Source organism: Musa acuminata, chromosome BXJ3-8 (assembly GCF_036884655.1).
Source record: "Musa acuminata AAA Group cultivar baxijiao chromosome BXJ3-8, Cavendish_Baxijiao_AAA, whole genome shotgun sequence".
Lineage (NCBI taxonomy): Eukaryota > Viridiplantae > Streptophyta > Magnoliopsida > Zingiberales > Musaceae > Musa > Musa acuminata.
Window position 1 is genome coordinate 46,967,634 of NC_088356.1, and position 17,225 is coordinate 46,984,858.

Consider the following 17,225-nt stretch of genomic DNA (forward strand, 5'->3'; position numbering starts at 1 on the left):
CCGCTCCAGCCATGCTTGTATCTGAATCCGTACAATCCATGATCCCTATGTGCCCGCCGCAGTTCGCCCGCCGTTGGATAAGACTCGGCGAGGGCGGGTGGGGCCCGCGCGAGGGGGAACGTGGTCGCGTGGACGATTCTAACGCCGCCACGTCGGTATCCACGACGTGGTTTACGACTTCGGACGCGAAACGGTTCGCCTCCGAGTCTCCGCGGGCGGCCCTACCAAGAACCAAAATCCCAAATAATTAATCTCCGTGATCCACCACGCTCTCCTGGAGACACCCAGCAAACGCAAGCGGCTATCATGGATGACATGGCCCCACATCGACGGTCAGGATCGTTTGGGTATCTTCGCCGGTATCTTTTACGGTGCCGAAAAAACATATTGTTAAATATTACCTCTGGGATTATGTGGTTTATCCACATAATTATAATAATTAAACCCCAAATCCATCGAATCATCAACCGAAGTGATGATATGAGTACGGCTATAAGAATCACAAAGATGTCTATCCAATTAATCTCTCTCTCTCTCTCTCTCTCTCGTTTGTGGTTTTAGAATGAATAAAAATATCATGAAATTAAATAAAGCTATTGAATCCTCTTTGTCCTCCTAATTAAACTTATGAGGAAAATCCCCGATTTGCTTCTTGTGGGTTGACCATTGCTACCATCGAAGACAATAACATCCTCCTTAATTTAATATTAGTACTCTTTTTTACAATTTAATTATATTTGATCAAGAATTACTCCCTACCTTCGTCTTCCAATCCACCTTCTTTCTATAAATCTTGGTGCGGAGAGATGAATCGAGATAGAAGAAAGAATAAGAGTAATGTAATGTTCCATCATGACACGTTGACTTCCGTATATTGATATCTTTGATGTTGTTATCGAGGTTGACTTTTCTATTCGTAGCAACAACGAGGACATATTGCACAAATAGAGTCAATTATAATTATTATTATTGTTGTTGTTATTATTAATTTTATTATTATTATTGTGGGAGGCCACATGTTTTCTAAAGCCAATAGCTTTGGATGGCCAACAGTATTTTTTTTAAGATATAAAAATATTTTTTAAAAGATAAAAAATATATATATCGGATAAGATTTTTGATAAGAGAATCTGATAAAAATACATCAAATCAGATTTTTAACCTTAACCAGTGTTTGTGAAAATTATAAATCCACTTAACACAAGATATAAAAATATTAATTCTTTGTTACTATTTGAAAGTTATAGATACTGTTAGTACTCTTAATAGTATTTTTTTAAAAGATAACGATCATTGTCATTATGTCTAAATACTTGAGTTGGTTGATAAGACGTAGTACATGTCTTTATAGATCGATATAACATAGTGTGTTGATACGTCCATATGTATCAAGACAAAAGAAACTTAAAAATCTAAAAATTAATAAATTATTATCCGATCAATCTTGTCAAAATAGATCTTATATTGAGCATACCGTACGAGTATCCTAGTCCACATCTCCGTAGAATATCATGCTAATAAACCTTGGTTTGCTATATATTTAACTTTTGTTTTTGATATGATTTCAGCTCATTATTAAGCTCATGATAGATGGCATAATCATTTAATTTGTAATTTTTAACTTACCTTTCTTATTAAAATTTAATATTTAATCGTCATTGTCCTTTTAGTTTAGTGAGAGATTGGAGTGCCCAAGTATTATTATTCTTTACAACTCGAAGATATATTATATTTAAAAAAAATCTTGTGGAGATGGTATCCAAGTTACTATCATCCAAATAATTATTAAATTGAAAAAACCTTTAAGATGGTGATTAAGAAATTTCAATGGTGACGGCTGAGGATAGATTAGTCACTTGACATTTTCACTATGTTAATTCCTATCTATTTCATATTAGTGGAATCAATGATATTAAATTATATATAAATCTTACCTTTTACCATTCACTTATAAGCCTATGGGGTCACAAGCCTATAGACTATCATTCATTTGTAAGCCTACGGGATCAAGAGCCTACTCCTCAATCAATGTGGGTTGCATCAGACTCAAAGATTTCTATTGTTCACACTCTCGTGAGACTTAATTTGCAATCAGAGAGATTGGGTCGAGAAATCCTTCCAACGCTGCTAACTGCTTGTGTAGGGTTCCTAAAGAAACCAAAGCATACCTTAACTCATCTCCAAGACTTCGAGAAGACTATGACTCACCTTGGGCCAATTCGAGAGCAATCTGGGATACTCAATCGTCACCTCAGGATCATTTTGGTCGAATCTTTTTTTGACTCCAACGATCTCACATAGTCGTCACGTGAGCTATCAAGACGAGCTTGCACTTTCGGGCTAGAACCAAGTCATGCCGAGTCACGGTCAATGGTATTAAGACAATAACACCACTTAATCTTTATTGTTTTTTTTCAAGTTATTTTTCATCAAATCCATTTCTCTTAAAAAATTCACCAAGTCAATAAAGCATGAGATCCCTATGTACTTTAATAATGCTAGGAATTGAGTTGCATGCATTGTTTTATCTCCTTATAAAGAATGGTTTTTTTAGGGTACCTTTGCACCATTGGATCTAGCAAATCCATAAAGTGAGAAGGAAAACAAGATTCAGTGTTCAAGAGTACAGATCCTTTATGAGCTTGTAGCTTTTGACCTCAGGATGCTTGAGATGGGGACATCCCAGCTGATTCCATCAAACCTTGCTGAAAACCATCTTTGGACACAACACCAACAGGCTTTGTTAGATGATGTTGACATAGGTAGGAGTTCCTTGCACACCTTCCTATTGCTGTATCTGAATTCTTTAGCTCTTGTCTGATCTCAATGCAGATGACAGTCTTTCCTTCCTGCAACAGCTTCTGCACAATTCATATTTATATGAGGTTTCCAATAGCCACTCTTTTACTTCTGCAAGAGCTTCTAAACTCTAACTATCAATACAAGTTCATATTTGTATGAGCTTTTCCATGATCAGACTTCTACTTCTGCATGAGCTTCTAAACCTTTAAATGTCTACTGTAAAATGATCTCTAAATACCATCTCTAGAAAGTTGTAGGATTTCATAGCTGTATTAGGTTTTCCATGGCCAGCCTTTTGCTTCTGCAGCAGCTCCCAAACATCTAAATATCAACTCATAGGGTGCCATGAAAATTCCATATCTTTATGCTCCTAACAAACACAAATTGTTCTCAATCATTTACTTCTCCAGGTAACATTTCTTATAATTCATCAATCAGATTCTAAGTGGTTGGTCTTCATCATCATGGAAAAAGTTTTCTGTTTGGATTCCTGTAAAAAGTTAAAAGTAATTGGTTGATACAGTTCTCTTTATCTCCTTAAAAATCATATTTTGTTTCTTTTCCTTTCATTCTGAATGGATTCCTTCTAAATTCTTTGGATGCAGCCATGTTCAGAAGTATTACAGTATTTGCACTTTCTGACAGAGCATGAAACTTTGCACTTTGAAAAAGTTACACAAAAACTGCCCATTTTATCACACATATCTGGAGAAGAATAATATCACAGAAATCATCCTGCATTGATTGTCACATGGGGAAGGAAAATCAATTTCTGACATGATCTCTCACTTGTGTGTGTGTGAGAGAGAGAATCCTTTCTTTTCTACCAAGACTCAGATCATCAGGTTGGCATATCAAACTCTAAGGTTCCAATTTCTGTGTGCTGGAAACTTCCTATGCAATTCCTGTGCATTGCGTAACACATTTTGACTTCCTTTTTAGTAGCAGAAACCATTGTTGTAAGACTATCTTCTTATTTAATGGACACAACTTGCTGTTTGAAGCATATATCTAACCAGCAACAACACCTACTAAATCAGGTTTCACTGCTTTCAAGAAAGCAGCAATCAAAACATATCAGCTGAAAGAGTTGTTTAGATCATACCATACATGTAAACACCAGTAGATGAATATAATTTAGTTCAAAGAGTACTCTTCACCTGAAGGAATTCCCCACTGTGAAGCATGTTCAGGTAAAACTCGCATGAAAAGCTTGCAAGAATGAAAGCTCCTTAATGCTCTGTGTTATCTACAAACTTACAGCCTCCCACTAAATGTAGATTTCAAGCAAGTTATATAAATATAATGTCCGGTGTAAAATGCAGGGTATAATCTTATACAACTACTCAACACTTTTGATTCTTTGCTTTTAATGTATAGAAAGTCAATTCAGGTCTTAAATGCATTAACGTGATGGCTGTTCTTACCTATGGCAGCATGAACTTGCTAGTGAGAAAAGAGGACATTTGCACTTGATAATGAAAGCATATGCAAAACTGATTTGTAGCCAAGTCTAGCAAGCAAGCTACAGCTTCATATGGGTGGTCAGTGGACATGAAACTTATCTGAGAAGCATGGAGGAGTTTGACTTCCCTTAAATAAAGGCATGAATGATCCATTTCTTGGAATAGATAATACAAGGTTTGGGCATAGACAAATAAAGAGCTAATATCTTACATGCTACTTTCCAAGACAAATATCAGTCAGCCTGACAACCACACATTCCCCTATCTTGTTTCAGTATAGCAGCAGAATCAATGAGTTTATCTCTTCTTTCTGACAGGAAATTAACAAGCTTCCAGTGATCAACTTTACGAGAGAGGCTATTGGGTGGGATTCTTTGATATAAGTAGTTGCATAGAAGATTTGCAGATTCATTCTCTGGTACCAAAATTGATGATAATTCTCCACTCTGTTTCATCTGGAAAAATAAATCATGCAATAATTGTAAGAGACCAATCCAGTGATCAAGAACTCTTGATCTTCTCTCTTTGTTATAACACCAGCATCAGCTCAGCCATTCCTACAAGAAGCCATGGAAAATAGCTTGAGGTTTAGTCCATAGGAAATGAAACTCCTTATAAGTAATTATTTTTTTGGTTACATGATTGCTCTTGCAGATATTTGTTCAAGCCATATTTCATTTCCTATTTCCTGCTAGACTTTATTCCATGATCTATATGACCCATAAGAAGTACCTCTTTAATAGAGATCCACTTGCAACTCTGAAGATTCATGAAAGCAAATGTTGCTTTCATCCACCATGCATTTTTCTAATATAACAATAATATATACCTGAGATGGATTCTGCATTCTGAATGTAGAAGGATATTATTACTTTGTTATGATCAAATTGTTTTGACTTGGCACATACAGTTGAACTTTTCAAACACAATTTGGCAACACAGAATGCAAACAAATGTAGATAGACATGGAATCTTTCATCTTTGTGAAGTTGTGGATTGTAAGATCCAAGTCTTTCCTCAACCAACATGACATCCATGATCTTTGAATAACATGAAATACGTGAGGTAATTGCCATCTTCCCATGCTCCTCTTATTCCTGAGCTGAACACAAACCACCATTCTCTTGCCTTGGAAAACTCCAAAGTCAAGCCTCAGATTCATGACAAAACAACAAACATGAATCTAATATAAGTGTCTAGAACTTATCTTTCTACAATGATATCTAGTGCTGAGACCAATGCCAACAGAAAAAAAATGGAAGACAATTCAAAGCTAACAAACATAAAGCCTTCTTTTATGTCTCATCACGCTGTCGATTAGCCTCATCGAGGAGGCATGTCATATTTAATCTGAGGGAATGTCTTGGGATCTCAGTTAAGGATTAATTAGCTGCAATTGGCCTTTAGTCAACCTGCATCAATCTATAAGAGGGTGGAGACTTCAATATGATTCTGCCGAAACATTCATACTTTATGAATCCAGATTGTGTTATTCTGCCTCAGCCATCAGATGTGCCAAGCAGAATTGGAGAGATGAGCTCAATCTCTTATAAAAAATGTAAAATTGACAGAAAACAGACTTATTTAGATGATTTTTGCATCAGTTTGACCATCTTTGTGCTTAAATATGGGTTTGGAAATCCACACAAGGATCCATTGCAACTGCTACAAAATGTATCATATTTTGACAGTCGAAGCAAATTTGAGTTCCTTTAGGTAACAAATTCTTCCTATGAGTTATATTGGTGAGTCTCTTTCGATATCTATATCAAGCATCAAATATATGATTTCAATTGATGGCGTAGAGGTCTACATCTTTTGGCATACCTTCAAAAAGAAGTGCATTCTCAGGTAAGGATATTTCTTTTTAGTCAAAAGCTAATTAGTTCTTGGGCTTCTTCTAGAGTTATTAGGCTTTGTTTAACCCAAAGCTTTAGATCTCAGGAGAAATAGTTGCAGCTGCATCTACTCATCGTCTCCACAACTGCAATTAGAGCACTCTCTCAGCTTAGGAGAAGAACTACCACAATGCAAGATGCAGCAGCATGTCTTTCTTATAGCTGCATGGTAGTAATCTGTGCGCAGGACCTAAAAATTCAGAATTGCTTCTCATCTGTGAGAACACCAATGAATGTTTCTAAAGATGTGCTCATCATCATCAGAAAATAAACATTTTCACTACAGAATCACAGTTTACTAAAAGTCATCTCCTTTTCTAGCTCTGGAACCCAATCAAAATCTCATGGATGATGAGTTGACTTTGGTGTAGAACTACATAAAGGTTCGATTTAAGATAGCATACCCAAGTGGTCGTTGAGGTGATTGGAGAGCCCATCAACTCCTTCCCTTCTCAAATGGTCATTCCTTTTGCCTTGATGCTATAAACAAATGGCCCTCTCTCTCTATCTCTCTCCCATCTCTCTTTCATCCTCATTGTTTCTGTTGGCTAGTTGAGAACCCCAAGAATCCATCCAAAATAAAAGAAATGAAGGGAAAGATATTTAATGCACTGATCATTGCATAAAGTGCACTGGAAGCAACAAATTGGGAAGAGATCTGACACAAGTGTTCTGGTCTGCATCAATACAAATAGTATCAGTGCAGCTGCTCTTATACAGGCTGAAACCTAGAAGAACTACATGTGGGTTGGGCTGGTTAACCTGGAACAAGCTCCATTAGCTACTGCAGGAAGATGGTGAGGGTTCATAGGTTGCTGAACCTTGTATCTGTAACAGAGTAAATGGAGAATTCTATGTGCACTAGTCTTTGCTGCTTCATCTTCATGATCAAGATTGTTCTTTTGTGCCTTTATTTTGTTGTGATACTCTCATGCATAAGATTTCAGCTAGCTTACTACACTTTCCATGATTGCTATAAATTTGTAGGGTCATGTTTCTGCAGTTCTTTTTCAGTGAGAATTCAAGTATATTTGTTCTGACACCTCCATAACCAGCAAAGTTGAGCACATCTCACCAGGTAATATGTGACAAGAAAGGATTATTTTATTGATTGAATCATTGAATCACGAAAGAAAAACAATATAATAGGAAAAATATTATTTTGTTTGATCTGATCATGAAAGAAAACATTCATTGTTTTTTTGTCTGCACTTACTTTGGAAAGCCAATGGTAGATTATGATTTATGATGATAATTCTTCTATGGCAAAATTAAATCCACGGTCTCTTAGAAATTTGATAGAATCAGATGGCAAATGTTGAGTCACTCAAGAAATTGCCATCATGCTCACTTCATGATATTTAAGAGCTATCTTGTATTGGCTATTTGATTAGTACATAGAACCATAAATTTAAGAGCTATTAAGATTTTTTTTTTTATTATAGATATGAAAAGTTACATTAATTCAATTACGACACCATTAAACCTCTTTGACACCAAAAATACCTTTCCTATTTGATACATTTGCACCTTTTACATTGGCAACTACATGATAGATCGTTAGTAATATAATTTTTTTATTATAAAGATAAAAAAAATTCATCATATTTGTTACTCTCTCATCACTTTCTTTCATTATATTATACAAATTATTTTTATAATATTTTTAGATTTTTTCTTTAAAAAAGCCTCATTTTTTTATTTTCTCATTTGCTTTTTTTATCAAATATCCTAAATGCCCCTCGTCATCGTCATCGCTTCTTTCAGGTCAGCATTGTCGATCATTACTTCTAGCCCATTGCCCCTTCATGTTCTCACCTCATACTTTTCTGTGCCCCCACCCTCGACCCTTTTCGTCTTCATGTTGCCCTATATGCTCTTATCATCTAATTAGACTCACTTATTCTCATTCTTTTTTTCGTGTTCATATCACTTGACTTGTCATATTCCATAGAGAAGTTTTTTCATCGATATCTTCCTTCCAAAGCATATCGTTGAGAGTGCAGGTGGAGAAAAACGACAGAGGAGATAAGATCAAGGAAGAGAATACTATTACGAGGATGAAAGAAAGATATTGGAGAAGAAATAAGAGAAAATAGATGACAAAGTGAAGGGAAAATTAAGATATTAAAGAAAATGTGACAACGATTAGGAATTTAAGATATTAAAGAAAAAAATACTAAATGGGAAAATTAAAAACTATGATACCTTTAGGAAAAATTTTAAAAAAGATTTTTTTTCAAATAAATCGTCCAATATTCTTTATATTTTAATATGATATAAAAATACTAATTTATTTTGAATATATTTATTAACCACGCTCCAGCTACAAAGGAATAAAATTATCGCATCGTGTCGTCAAGATTAGTGCACGTACACTCGGTCTCTCTTCTTCCTCCGCTTTGAAATCCTAAGATTCTTACTGTACTCGCCTACTCCGAAGGGCACGGTAAGTTCACAGGCAGGTGTTCGCGGGACCCGTTCTGTTTCTCCAATCACTTTACAGGTAGCCCTGCGGGTCTTAAAACATGGTGCTAGTTAATTATCCTGTGACGGTTTTTCCTCGAGTGGAAAAGGGTCCTCTTTCGACCTACTGGAGAGTCCTCTTAAATGTCCGAAATCCCCACTTCACCCCTAATTCGTTGTTGTTACCACCCGGAAGCGACTCGAAGGCCGCACGAGCGCAGAGGGCAGTTTTGTCCATTTAATTCAAGTTATCCGTGAGAGCCCCGTTGCCACCCTCCTTCCTTCGACTTCCCCGGTCGCTCCTCGCTCCACCGCCGCCTCCTCCTTCTCCTCCCCCTCCTCCTCCTACTCTTCCTTGTATTCTCCTTCTTATTTCCCCCATCGATATACTCCCCTTCCTTGGAGCGGATTGGCGATTTCTTCTTATTCGATCTTGCCGAGACATTCGATCGGTAGCCCCGCCCGACTTGGGATTCCTCGGAGATTGATCGGTCCTCGGAGTGATCTAGCGGAATGCGCTTTTTTTGAAGGAGTTTGTTTGCTCGTCGGCGGGTTCCGATCGCTTGAGCGGAAAATAATTGGAATTAGGGTTTCGACGGGGAAGATGCCGCGGAGCTCACGGCATAGATCTCACCGGTTGCACAAGCACTCGAGAGATCTGTCCGATTCCGAGGAGGACGGGAGTCCGCGGGAGAGGAGGATCAGGGAGGAGGAACCGACCGCGAGCTCTGGTGCTAGGGTTTCCAGAGACCCGGAGCCGGAGAAGCGGAGATCCTCGCACGAACATGCCGGGAAAGAGCTGGTGGTCACTAGCAATGGGGATGCCTCTGGGGAGCATGGGAAGAAGCGGAAAGAAAAGGCGGAGGAGGTGGCAGTTGCTGATCGATGGAATGGCGGTGAGGAGTGTGACCACAAGAGGTCGAAGTGTGAGGAATTTGGGCCCGTGGAGTTGGATAAGAGTTCAAGGTCTAAGCTTTTGACTGCTGATTCCAAGGTCAGGTCTAGCAGAAGGCATGATGGTTCAAATGAAAGAGATGAGAATTCTGGTGGGAAGAATGATTCGGCCAAGCACAAGTCTGAAAGAGGTGCAGATCGGAGGGAGAGCAGTAGTCAGTATAAGGATGGAAGGGCTAGGAACAGGATAGAGAAGGACACCATCAAGGACAGGGAGGTCCAAGATTCCAGGCATGACAAGTATGATGATAAGCATAGTAGAAAAAATGGTCCTAAGTCTGGTGGCAGCACAGAAGAACTCACTTCAAAGAAGTATACAACAAATAATGGTAAGGTAACCATAACATGTTAGTACTTGAGCTTTCTTATTAGGCTATTCCTTATGGCATCAATGAAATTGGCTTATCCATGAAAAACATGTTGTTTCACAGCTGCGACCAAAAGATGGTATTGTTTAAACTGTGTCAAGCTTAGTTCTGCATAAAATGGTTGAGCAAGTAGAAAAGTTTTATGCATCAATTCTTGCTTGGCAACATGACTGTGGTCTGAGTAGCTTGGGTCATTGATGGATGAGAAAAAATGGTTACAGCAATAGATCATGTTTCTTGAGCTTCTGCAACCATAAATGCTTTTTACTATAAGAGCATTTATGGCTTTTTACCATAAAAGCTTGTTTGTGGTAATTTCTGAAGAAAATTTCAAATGTTTCTATGACAACTTCTACTATAAGAGGACAGAAGAAATTTGACCAGAGCAAAATGAGGATCCCAATAAGAACTTGTTGGAATGATAGAGTTTACTAGGGGTACATCCAGGTTATAGTGGAGGATACAGAAGAAGAAAGACGGAAAGGCAAATATCACATGTCATGATATGATCATATTCTTGGGAGATTTTATATGACTGGTAAGAAGTGGTATCTTTGATTTTGTGGGTGGGTTTCTTGTTTAGATTTGAGTCATCTGAATGGTCTATTTTTAGGGTTTTTGATTTGTTCCACATTATAGGCGAACTGGAGGAGGAAGTGTCATAAAAATATGAAAACAATTGGTGGTCTATCATAATAATATGATAATATGTTAAAAATTAGAGCCTGCACAGTCTAGAGTTGAATTGGCCATGGGAAAATAATTGGTTGTCTATCATAAGAATATGAAACTTTGATTCTAGAAAAGTATCTTAGAATGCAGAAAAAGTAGTTTCCTAAGATTTAGGTGGGTGGATGTCAAGTATTAGGTTGGTGGAAGTTTCTTTACTTCTGGTTTGGAAATTATCTTTGCCTGACTTTCGGTTTTGGACAGAGAGACAATTCACATAATCTGTAAACATCAGGAATTGATTCCAAAATGGGTTGGGAGGACAATGTGGAGTTTGTAATATTACGAGTTTGGAGTTGAAATGTTTTGGTTTGAATGGTGAGATGCATTATCTATTATCTTGATTGGTAGGTTTTTTGTTTTCAAGAAGTTTTAATGATAAACTGTTGTGTACATTGTGGCATTTTTGCACTTTATACTGGTACAAAAGCCTTGAGAATCACATTAATGAGCTTATTTAAGACTATGCATTGGAGCTAAAATGTAAACAAAGTATATTAGTTTATTTTATTGGGAAGGACAAATTCTAGGGAAAACTACCTCGATTAGTGGTGTTTCAACATTGTAATCCTACAATGCTTTTCCAACATTAATGAACTAGTTTGGAACTTAGTATTTCGTTTATGAACTACCACATTTTGGTTGTCTTTATTCTTCCACTACTTGCTCGATATGCAATATGTAACAAAATAAGGTATTTCATCTTTGAAGATTTTTGGATTGGCTTATCGGCTTGGGGAAGGCGTACAAGTGTTTGAGGGCTGTTGGATGGTTTTAAACAAAGCTTAATCTCCATGGTTTCACATTGCTGACTAGTTTCAGACTTCTATTTCATCACTGTTGGCTAGATAGAAAATTTTCTTGGCGGTGTGTCACATGGAATTGAAATGATTTGCATGATTGCATAGTGAAGTTGGTCATGAGATGTGTTATGTAGTTGCAATGGACAACATTCCGGAGTATACAGTGAATAGTGAAGTTCTTATATATTTGTACTTTTTGTTGCAAGTTATGCCATCTCATTTAGACCCTTATAAGTACATAGATGATTATTTATCTCATTCTAGTGATGTTCAGGATAATTCTGTAGAACTAGCCAAAACCCCTTCCTAAAAGGTACCTCTTTAGCACCTGTATGTAAGCCGGGACGACAGGGGGAAGTGCAAGTGGTTAATTGTCAACCAAATAGGCTTTGGTATTACCGTTTATAATACTTTGGTTTGTGGCCTGTAATGCTGGTGGATGATACGTCCAATCCTTTTAAGAGATTTAAAGACAACAACTTTTAGATTGGTTGCTCTCTTTGATCATATGGAGGTTGAAAGGCTGTCTTTTTCGTAAAGTTTGAATCATGTCATCAAGTAGACTAAAGTTGAAGTTTAATCATTACTTATTGGATAGTCATGCAAATCCATACAGTTTTCAGGTTTTCGTTCATTTAAAGTTCCAAATCTTAGTTCATCTAAATCTTTATAACTTTTTAGAATACATTCTGGACATTCTGATTTTGTTTATCATGTGTCATATTTTTACTATTTTATCATATGTACCATTGGTTTGTTATACTATTTGTGTATCGTATGCTTGCTTTACTGGTGGTTTCTACTATGCTTTGCTGAATTCATTAATTTGTTTATTTTTAATCTTTTACCCATATGGTGACAGAAAGGCAAGAACAATATATCTTTCGCAGTGCTGAGACAGAGGAGCCTGAGAAACACCTAGGGAGAAGAGATGACTTTGAAGACAGAGAGAAATGGTTGGATGATAGTGGACATGCGGATGATAGGAGATTGTATTCTATGGATGATCGTAGTAAAAATAGAAGCTATAAAGATGAAAGGCATGAAGATGCTAAGTACAGAGGCAAATACAGGGATGACGATGACAGGGATCAGAAGCATCGTGATGACAAGTACCATGATGAGTGTCCAGATAAAGACCACACCAGCAATAGATCTGACAAATGGAACCTTAGAGATGAAAACAAACCTCTGGAGAGTCATTATAAAAGAATTAAACTTCAGGATGCTGATCATGATGCGACTTCCTATGTTGATGGCCATGAAACCAAGCTCAAAGATAACAGGGGAAGAAATAGATATTCTGATGAAAAGGATCACAGTGACCTAGAACCCAGAGGTGCAAAGGAACAACGTGAAGTTTTTCAGAAAAATGCATCGATTACCAGTCAAACTGGTTCACATTCTGATAAACCTAGGTCAGAGATTCAGCAACCAGAGAAGACTAATTCAAGTCCAAGAAATCACCGACTGAAAAGCTCCATTAGCTCAAGCACATGTGCTGCTAAAGATCTTAACAGGTGCTTTTTGTTTCCTGATCTCTACATTGCCACTTCAGTTATTCTTTTGAAACATAGTAACCATGGACAATTGGCTCTGCCATTGCACAACCTTTTCTGGATAGTTTATTTAAATAATAATTGGTGAAACTAACATAAAAAGTCAGTATCACATATCATAAATTTTTAACCTTTAGAATTTGACATGCAAAGTCATTTGTAACTATATAGCACATGAGGGATTTGGAGTTACGCATTTGAAAATAAAGATTGTCAATATGTTTGAGCTGTACTTGTCTAAGTTGTCGGTACTATCAGCGAGATGTTTTGTTTTGCAAGTTCTTGTTTCATTAAAAAAAAAAAAAAAAGAGATCAACTTCATGGTACTATCTCACAGTTAATCTTATTTCGAACTTGTCTAGACAAGCTAATACCTCTGGAGATACATGCAGCTACCATATTGTAATAGTCAAGCATATATCTTTTCTATAATATTTTTTCTTGCATTTTATATTTTCTATTTGGGAATAGATACATGTAGTTGACATCTAATAGTTCGGACATTACAGCGTATTCTTGATGTTTATCTGCTCCTTATAATAGCTATGATCAGGTGATATATGGTAATCTGGTGGTTGCTATCCTGATTACGAGTTTCCTGGTGGTTAATGATTAATAGTTAATGTGCCTGTACCTGCTGAGTCAGACCTTGGCCTACACTTTTTCCAACCTGAACCAAGCATGAAACGTTAGTTCAAGAGCAGCCTCTGCCTGCTTTTTGCATGATTTACCATAGAAAATAAGGCTCAGTTCCTGGCAGGACTTGGGCTTATCCTACTTGGGCCTTTTGGGCTTAAGGGCATATGAGGGCAATAAAGCCAGACTAGCCTGGTGTGTTCTCCTTTAGATTTCCATGAAAATCTCTAGTATCCTGTGTTAATGATCTGGCTTTGTTTTCAGGAATATCTCAAAGATTGCAGAATCTGCACATAGTGAGTCAGCTCTTGAAGATAGACTTTACCCTAATGCAGCTTCTAAAGGAGATAGTTCCATTTCTTCTGGACTTCGTGACAAAATTTCTGCTACTAGATCGGGGAAGCAAACCCTAAAGGATGACATCCATTCTGGTGAACTTTTTGCAGAAGCTGCTGCTTCTTCAAAGTGCAATAGGACTCCGAGATCAGATGCCCATACGTCACCAAATCAGTTGAAGGGAAGATCTTCTTCAGCTATTATTAATCGTCGGTTTTCAGAAAGATCTCCTTTGAAGTATGAGAGATTTGCCAGGCAATGCGTTGATATTGAAATTGGGCAGAGGAGTAGTAGCTCCAAAGATGGAGACAGAGGAGAGTCGGCTTTGGAAAAGCCAATCATAAATGACATATCTCCTGCTGATGTCTGTGTTAGGGAGTCAACCCTTGGTTCATCATCTATTAATCGAAGTGATTATGTTTCTGACTGTTCATTTAACCACCTTCCCTCTCCATTGCCTGTGAGGTCTGGGGTTGACTATCCAGCAGTCTTGGACCCATATCAAGATGATGAGAGAGCTCAGAGTACCGACCGCAAATCTTCTAATCGTTATAAAAGGATGGATGATCTTGGATTCATAAGAGGGCATGGAAACGCATGGAAGGGTGCCCCAACTTGGCCCTTTCCAGTTACAAATGGTTTTGTTCCATTACAACATGGTCCACCTCCTGTATTTCATCCAGCCATGTCTCCGTTCCCAGCTCCACCTTTATTTGGTGTTCGACCACCTATTGATTTGACCCATGGTGGGGTTTCTTATCACATGCATGATGAGGCTGTGAGGTATTCTGGTCATTGCCAGCCATTTGGTTGGCACAATCCAGTCGATCAATTATCCCATCCTCACATGCAAATGTGGGATGGAAGCAGCGACATGTTTAAGGATGAATCCCAGACCTATGGGAGGCCAGAATGGGATGAAAATAGTCAGCTAAAGAGCAGTAGAGGTTGGGAAATGGGTTCTGATAGGTGGAACAAAGAAAGGGAATTGTTGAGACATTCTCTTACTGATGAACTAACCCAATCAAAATGTTTGCCTACTGGAAGCACTGGAGCAAAACAATCAAGTGATACACTGCCTGTCAAGAGTGCTGTTCAGTCTCCCCAAAAGGATGTAATTGAGAAGACACATGAGCCCTCAAATGTGCCAGGAGATAAAATATCCAACTGTTTCGTCAATTACTTTTCAAGAATAGATATCTCGCCAGCTCTTGCAGGTTCAGAATTGTACAAAAGGTGCAAATCCCAATTGAGAACGTTACATGTTAATGATGCATGCAATTGGACTACTTACAGAAGCATCCAGGTATTGAATATCTACATACTAAGAAAAAGGAAAATAAAATTGATTATTTGGTTTTTTTTATTAGCTTATTACTGTTGATCTGCATTCTGTTTCAGACTAACAAAGAAGGCAGCATAGTGAAAATGAAGAGCGCAAATTCTATCTTGAACTCTTTCTTTCCATCTGCAAAAGATATTGTCTTCAAGGTATAGCTGCTTTAATGAAATTTCCTGCTTTATTTATTCGAAGATATGTATGGATAGCTATGGACAAAATAAATAATGCTTAAGATTATCTTCTCCACTAGCTTCTTTTGAGAAGAGATACTCCTTGAATTTTTGTTCTCTTTTCTTAAGTACCAACTTTGGCTTGGGTGCACATTGTGTATATGTATGGTGCTGGTTATGAGATTATATATTCGTACTAATACCCAAAGTTTGCTATCCAGGATTCCAGATTTAAATTCAGAGAGTCTCAAATCTATCAGTATTGAGATATCTAAGTATTCAAGTATATATCCAAGTCTTACACTTAGCTATATTTATACGAGGAAAGATGTTGCCTGATTGATTGTTCTATGTATAAAAGATATGTTAGCCTTTTCCTACTCTTCCTTTTCTTCTCTATATATAAATAATTTTTTTATCCAGGAAATATGATTGCTCTCTAATATTTTGACTTGACTAAGTTTTGGTGCATCATATCCATTTCATGTAAACTTTTCATCCTCCAGCTTAAGTCCCATCCAAGACCATATACACAGTACAACATCTGTTTGGTAGGTCTATTTATTCAATGATAGGTGTTGCCTGATTGATTATTCTCTATACATAAGTGATGCACCTGTCCTTTCATGTTCTTTTTTATCTTTTCTACAAGTTTTCTTTATCCAACAAATATGATTGATATGTAATACTGTGACTTGGTTAAGTTGCATCATGTCCAATTCATGCAAACTTGGCATCCTTGTCCACCTTAAGTCCAATCCAAAACTGTATCTATGGTACGTCCAGTTTGTACGAGACTCTTGGTATCTGCGTTTAACAGATTTGCTTACATATTTAGGAATTTTCTAATATCCTTATTTTATTAACATATCCCATATGAAATAACTAAAAAGAGTATTAGTATCAAGTCAGAAGTTAATAATATTGTCCTGTGTTCATGTACCATATTTGAACATTTGGGCTTCGTTTTAGCACATAGCCATGGCTGTATTCGACCCATTTTAAGCCCTATAAGAATTTAGTTCTTTCCAAATACTTGTACTTTAGGCTATACAAGAGTCAGCGTGACCCAGATTATTAATTAACTCTGATGGAAATTGTTGTGGCTGAAAATTGATCAGTTCTATTGTTCTCGTGGTTACAGAGGGCTATGTTCTTGTATCAGCAGCAAAATGGAAAGGCATACAGGAAACATCATGTACCGGCACCTGTATATTCTGAAGAAAAGGAGTCTCCACAAGCTTCTGCTAACCGGAAAGTACTGGGTGGTGCTAACTGTGCTTCCTTGGAGAAAACTGATGCTGACTCCACTGATCACATCAAAGCAGGAGACATCACTGTCGTACAGGACTCTGATTGTCCTGGTGATGCCAAGGATCAAAAATCTGATTTCCCTTGTGGTCCTACTGTTCATGGTAATAGTACTCAAGGTTGTGAGGTTATAGCAGAAGAGTGCAGGATGAATGTAAGTCGGATACATAATGTTCCTGAAAATACACACTGAACAATATTTTATCTCTTTGCTAATGCCATTTTCAAGTTCATGTTTATTTGATTGCTTGCTTGCCATATATGCACCTGTTATGTTCCATTTGAAGTTCTATAGAGATGAGAGTCCACAACCAAAAACTGGGTTTTATATATGCTTCTATCTTCTTTTCCTTGTATGTTTTGGATTGACTTAGCCAAAACGTAG

General features: G+C 37.3%; 1 protein-coding gene across 1 annotated transcript; it reads left to right on the top strand.

Annotated features, from left to right (window-relative positions):
* The first annotated feature begins 8,901 nt into the window (after positions 1 to 8,901).
* LOC103996063 (uncharacterized) lies at positions 8,902 to 17,079 on the top strand. The gene is made up of 5 exons (XM_009416873.3): positions 8,902 to 9,915; positions 12,349 to 13,006; positions 13,946 to 15,323; positions 15,419 to 15,508; positions 16,674 to 17,079. Exons 1-5 carry the CDS (start codon positions 9,237 to 9,239, stop codon positions 17,031 to 17,033), a joined length of 3,165 nt encoding a protein of 1,054 aa, XP_009415148.2. The 5' UTR covers positions 8,902 to 9,236; the 3' UTR covers positions 17,034 to 17,079.
* Positions 17,080 to 17,225: the final 146 nt, after the last annotated feature.

What these genes read in the sequence shown, in the direction of transcription:
- LOC103996063 (XM_009416873.3), top strand. Translation starts at nt 9,237, where the DNA reads ATGCCGCGGAGCTCACGGCATAGATCTCACCGGTTGCACAAGCACTCG. An exon ending in GAAGTATACAACAAATAATG is followed by an intron (nt 9,916 to 12,348) that starts GTAAGGTAACCA and finishes ATATGGTGACAG; the next exon opens with AAAGGCAAGAACAATATATC. An exon ending in GCTGCTAAAGATCTTAACAG is followed by an intron (nt 13,007 to 13,945) that starts GTGCTTTTTGTT and finishes CTTTGTTTTCAG; the next exon opens with GAATATCTCAAAGATTGCAG.